Raw genomic sequence first — 6,196 nt, 5'->3', positions numbered from 1 at the left:
ATCAATTTGGTACCCACTCAAGTCATCCAACATCAAACTGCTTCATCCCATATCTTCAGGCTTGTGTAGTACTAAAATTCAGTCCAATTCGTTTAAAATAATTCAGTCCAATCCAATATTTGCCTTCAACTGCAACTCCCCTGCATGTAATTGTTCTTTCAAATATTGTTACAGTCATCTTTATTTCTATTTATGGACCAATATCTTCAGGCTCCGTCTATTGTCCCTCTCATCCACAGATAAAAATAGGCAAATCAAAAGCCCCTCCTCTGCCATGCGTGCATTGCCCTTCAGTGTCTCACAGCCAATTGTTCTGAAAAAGAAAGAAGTGTCTCACAGCCACACTGAATCGATGCCCTCGTTGCCCAGAAACACAAGAAGAGCAAGCCGGATCGATCCAATTCCAATTTCCAAGCAAATGGCAGCAACCAATGCAATGGCGCACGCAGCCTAGGTAGTAGCTGACAAGATCATCACTTAATTAGCATCCAATTCCAACAGAGAGGACGCCGGAGAGCGAGATGACGGCGGTGGCGAACCTGACGTCGCGGGCGCTGGAGCCGACGGTGAAGCCGCTGGCGGCGGCGTGCTACGACAACAACCTGGTGAACTCGCAGGGCATGTTCCTGGGCGACCAGCCGCTACGCTTCTCCCTGCCGCTCCTCCTCGTGCAGGTCTCCGTCATCCTGGTCCTCTCCGCGGCCGCGCACCTCGTGCTCCGCCGCCTCGGCCAGTCGCGCTTCGTCACCCACATGCTCGTCGGCATCTTCCTGGGGCCCTCCGTGCTGGGCCGCAGCGCGTCCTTCCGCGACGTGCTCTTCTCCGAGCGCGGCACCTACATCCTCGAGAGCGTGTCCCTGGTGGCGCTCATCCTTTTCCTCTTCTCCATGGGCGTCAAGACCGACCTCAGCCTCCTCCGCCGGCCCAGCGGCCGCGCCGTGGCCGTCGGCATCATGGGCGCCGTCGTCCCGCTCGCCGTCACCCTTCCCGTCTTCCACGCGCTCCAGCCCACACTGCCCGAGGACCTGAAGGGCTCCTCGCTCGTCACCGAGCTCGCCGTCCGCCTCTCCCTCTCCTCGTTCCCCGTCATCGCCGACGCGCTCTCCGACCTCGACCTCCTCAACACCGACCTCGGCCGCATTGCGCTCACGGCGTCGCTCATCACCGACGTCACCTCCTGGTTCATCCGCGCCTGCACTGCCGCGGTTATTCTCATCGGCGATGCCAGGTCGCCGGCGTTCACGGCCAAGATCCTCGCCTCCTTCGTCGCGTTCGTGCTCTTCGTCAGCTTCGTCGCGCGCCCCGCCGGCCGCTACATCGCGTACAAGCGCACCCCGACGGGGGCGCTCCTCTCCGAGGGCTCCTTCGTGGTGGTGGTCATCGCCGCGCTGCTGTCGGCGCTGGTGACGGACGCCATCGGGTTCAAGTACATGATCGGGCCCATGATGCTGGGGCTGGCGCTCCCCGGCGGCATGCCCATCGGCGCCACCATGACGGAGCGCCTCGACTCCTTCTTCATCGCGCTCTTCCTTCCCGTCTACATGGCGCTCTCCGGATACCGCACCGACCTCGCCGAGTTCACCAAGTCCGAGGCCTCGGAGAAGTGGTGCGCGCTGGAGCTGTTCGTGGCGCTCTGCGTGTCGGGCAAGCTCGTCGGCTGCGTCGCCGCGGGGCTCTTCTTCACCATGCCGTTCCGGGACGCCATCGTGTTGGCCCTCATGCTCAACATCCGGGGCATCGTGGAGGTGGCGGCCATCAACAACTGGGGCGACACCATGAAGGCGACGGCGGAGCACTACTCGACGCTCACCTTGTCCATGGTGCTCATCACCGCCGTGTCCACGCCGCTGATCAAGCTGCTGTACGACCCGTCGGGGCAGTTCGCGCGGGCGAAGCGGCGGTCGCTGGAGCACGCGCGCCTCAGCGCCGACCTCCGCGTGCTCACCTGCCTCTACAGCGAGGACCACGCGGCGCCGCTGATCGACCTGCTGGAGGCGTCGGGTTCCTCCCGCGACTCGCCCATGTCGCTCATCGTGCTCCACCTCACGGAGCTCGTCGGCCGCGCCGCGTCCGTGCTGAAGCCCCACCGGAAGAGCACGAGGTCGTCCAACAGCGGCGGCAACCCGACGCCGTCGGACCGCATCGTGAACGCGTTCCGGTACTTCGAGCAGCAGGCGGCGCCGGGGGCGGTGACGGTGAGCCCGTACGTGGCGCAGGCGCCCTTCAGCTCGATGCACCACGACGTGTGCTCGCTGGCGCACAGCCGGAAGGCCAACCTCATCCTGCTCCCCTTCCACAAGTCCTCCGACGGCGCGCGCAGCACGGCCAACAACGCCATCCGCTCCATCAACCGGAGCGTGCTGCAGTACGCGCCCTGCTCCGTCGCCATCCTCGTGGACCACGGCCTCGCGTCCGGGTCGGCGTGCGCCACCGCCGCCAACAGCCTGCTCCAGCGCGCGGCGCTCTACTTCCTGGGCGGCGCCGACGACCGCGAGGCGCTGGCGTACGCGGCGAGGATGCCGGAGGCCGGGACCATGTCGCTGACGGTGGTGCGGTTCAAGCTCCGGAACTGGGTCGGGATGGGCGGGCAAGACGAGGCGCGGGACGAGGAGCTGCTGCAGGAGTTCTGGGCCAGGCACAGGGACAACGAGCGGGTGGTGTACGTGGAGAAGACGGTGGAGGATGCGGAGGGCACCGCGTCGGTGGTGCGCGCCATGAGCGAGAAGTTCGACCTGCTCATCGTGGGGCGCCGCGGCGGGGAGAGCGAAGGCGACCCGGAGGGGTCGACGGCGCTCACCAGCGGGCTGTCGGAGTGGAGCGAGTTCCCGGAGCTGGGCGTGCTGGGGGACATGCTGGCCTCTGCGGAGTTCGCGTCCAAGGTCTCCATCCTCGTCATCCAGCAGCAGCCGCCCAAGAAAATGGCCGCCGTCGGAAGCTCCGTCAATGATTAGAAGGATCCATCGATCGATCGTCGGTTTTTTTTTCCTTTCGCTGCTGAAATTTTGTGAATCTTTTCTCTTGTACTTGTAATTTTAATCAGTTCATCAGCTAGAAGGGATCCTAAATTTACTCTGCTAATTTTAAAGGGAGAATTATCTATTTGGCACCGAAACAACGTTTTGTATTTAGTACTCGAAAATTTAAACTTTCTTATCTGCAAGTTGAAATTTCCTTTCATAAATGGCACTGCCGTCCATTTTCATTGATCAATCTGTTAGTTGATTGGTTTGACTGTGTCAGTTTTTTTTCCTATATTCGATGTACCCCTTCTGTTAGATGCACAGAAGACTCCCACGCCGCTACGCCTCTACCTCCCTCCACGCCGCCCATGCAGCCGCCGTTGCTGTCGCAGTTGCTCCCATCGCCTCCCCTTCCTCTCTCCCGAGGTGGCGGCGCTGTGGCGGGCCCCGAACGCGGCGGCCTCCATGCGCTGCGCGTGGCCGTGGGCCCCGGCGCCGGGCGAGCTTGGCTCGGCATGGCGCGCCGCCGTCACGCCGCCTCTCTCTCTCTCCCCCCTCTCCCGGTGTGTCGATGCACCGTCTAGGCCCGCCGCGTTGGCTGTCCTCTGGCGAGGTGGCGCGCCGCGGCGGCCCGGCATGGCACGGGCGGCCCTCCTCCCCTCTCCCTCTCCCTCCATCTCGATCTACTGTGGCCGGAACTCCATCGCCGGAGTTGTGGCCGTAGCGGCGGACGACGAGCAGCTACGGCCAACCTCACCGCCGTCCAGGTACCTCACCACCTCCCGAATCATGGGCTGCGTCACCGGCGCTGGGTGAGAACTCCATGGACGCCACCATCTTCTTCGATTTCGGCCAGCTCATGTGCAGCGCCATCTATTCTTCTTCGATTCCGACCGGCTCATGTGGAGTGCCGTCGATTCGCTCATCCTCTGTGTGTTGCTTGGACATAGCCGCCGCCTGCGCCAGCTCCGGTTGCCGGCAAGGCCGTCCTGGCCCCTACGCGCGAGACCGGCGGCGGCTCGGCAGCTCGCTCGCGCTTGCCCGGCAGCAGCGTGGCGGCCCGCTCGCGCGCGCTGCCGGCCATGGCGCGGCTGCCTTCTCTTCCGGTGGAGGCACAACAACACACAGGCGAGCAGCTTCTTTTTGGTCTTCTCTGCTCTATCTCCTCTCTCTCTCTCTCTCTCTCTCTCTCTCTCTCTCTCTCTCTCTCTCTCTCTCTCTCTCTCTCTCTCTCTCTCTCTCGCTTCGAGCTCGCACGAAGCGCCGCCGAGCAGCAGGCCAGCAGCAGAGCTCCGGCCAGCCGCTGCGGTGAGCCCGTAGGCCGGTGGCATGTGCGGCGGGCGCACATGCTAAGGTAGGGTGCCGCCACCGGCGGTGGCCCATGCGGGCGCACGTGGGAGGCGAGCGCGAGGGGACGACTGCGGCGGACGCGTAGGGCGTGGCTGCGCGGAGCGGGTCGGCCGATGGGCATGGACGCAGCTGCGACCGCGGCGGCCTAGTCGTTCGAGAGAGGAACTGCGACAGTGACGGCCAAGTCGAGCACGACAGAGGCAGGGCGACAGTGGCGGCCGACAAGGGTATTCATGTCCTTTTGCCAGTCACTTACACCGTTACTATCCTAAATGGACGGCAGTGCTATTTACGAAAGAAAATTTCAACTTGATGCCAGATAAGAAAGTTTAAATTTTCGAGTGCCAAATACGAAACACTGTTTCAGTGCCAAATAGATAATTCTCCCAATTTTAAAACAAAGCAAACAACAAATGAAGCGCCACTCATCTAACAACTCTTCTTGGCGCCAACAAAGTTGTACACTGCTTTGTTTTGTTTCTCACTCTCAGCAATGCCTTACTGCAGAGTCGAATCTTTCTTTCTACTTGAGATTCACGCCATGTTGGCTCGGAACCAAGGCCTTGTTTAGATGACCCCCAAATTCCAAGTTTTTTCACTCTCTCTCCATCACATTAATTTTTAGCCGTTTGCATGGAGCATTAAATGTAGGTAAAAAAAATAACTAATTGCACAGTTTAGTTGGAAATCACGAGATAAATCTTTTGAGCCTAGTTGGTCCACGATTGGACAATATTTGTCAAATAAGACGAAAGTGGTACTATTCATCGAGTTGCAAAAAGTTGCAATCTAAACATGGCCTAAACACGTTTTGGACGTCTACATAAAAAGCAGAATGCTATTAATTTGAACATCTATTGGTTTGATAAAATACTTATGTTAACTTATCTAAGCAGGGTACTTTACGTGATCACAAATATAAATTCATTTATGATTGCTGTGGGTCAATTCCTTGTTCACCTTTAATCATCAATACTTAACTTTTTATACATAGATTAAAAAACAAAATTTTGCTCTTAGATTTATCGTGTAATATTTTTTTTATTAAGCCTCTGGAATCTCATGTCAATGGATCGCTATCGACGGAGCAACTCCACCAGGGCATGCATATGGTTCTGCAGTTTTGCAGCACAACTTTAAACAAGGGCTATACGTATCATGCATGATCATCCAAACTGAGAACTATATCTAGATATGATGGCTTACAGGGCATATTGTTATGCCGATAGAAGTTTTTCACTAACATTTTGAATTTTTTGCTTTGCAGTGGCAGAAAGAGGCAAAAGCTACAGGCCTAGGACTCTGGGCATCAAAGAAGCCCCATCAGAAGCCATGGGATTAGAGAAAAAACAAGTGAAATGCAAGACACAGTGCCATTCAGGTTTACTGATGGAGCTTTCTAGCTCTCAGGGATCTCACAGCCACGTAGTTTGGTACTGAGGCTCTTAAGCAGCTTGCTGCAAATGAATGTGTGTAAGTAACCAAAATCCAAAATGTACAGTTGGATGTTGGTAGGTTCTCTCTTCTGCAGTGATAATGTACAGATGACTTGTAGTCCGCAAGAACCAAGTAGTGAATTTGTAACAAGAATAATGAACTAATCCATGCCATTACAACCAACCCAATAGAAACCAAATGTCTGAAATACCAGCATCTGAAAGCAACACACATTGTAGAAACTTGACATGTGAAATGGCATCAGTTTTGGGGTAAAAGAACATAAACAGGCAATATAGTTAAAAAAAAAATCACAGTTCAATGGGTGACAACACCGTTGAGAAATAAAGTGTATTTATTATAAACTATTTATGACGCCTAAGCCCTTTATTCACAATCTGACACAAACAGAGAGGGAAAGCATAAAATTAAGCAGTATTTTGGCCATT

General features: G+C 56.5%; 1 protein-coding gene across 1 annotated transcript; it reads left to right on the top strand.

Annotated features, from left to right (window-relative positions):
• The first annotated feature begins 340 nt into the window (after positions 1 to 340).
• On the top strand, positions 341 to 3,151 carry LOC136487595 (cation/H(+) antiporter 15-like). Its single transcript, XM_066484713.1, has one exon. The coding sequence runs from the start codon at positions 522 to 524 to the stop codon at positions 2,949 to 2,951; it is 2,430 nt and encodes an 809-aa protein (XP_066340810.1). The 5' UTR covers positions 341 to 521; the 3' UTR covers positions 2,952 to 3,151.
• Positions 3,152 to 6,196: the final 3,045 nt, after the last annotated feature.

Source organism: Miscanthus floridulus, chromosome 10 (assembly GCF_019320115.1).
Source record: "Miscanthus floridulus cultivar M001 chromosome 10, ASM1932011v1, whole genome shotgun sequence".
NCBI classification, from domain to species: Eukaryota; Viridiplantae; Streptophyta; class Magnoliopsida; order Poales; family Poaceae; genus Miscanthus; species Miscanthus floridulus.
This window is presented reverse-complemented; position numbering and strand designations above follow the sequence as displayed.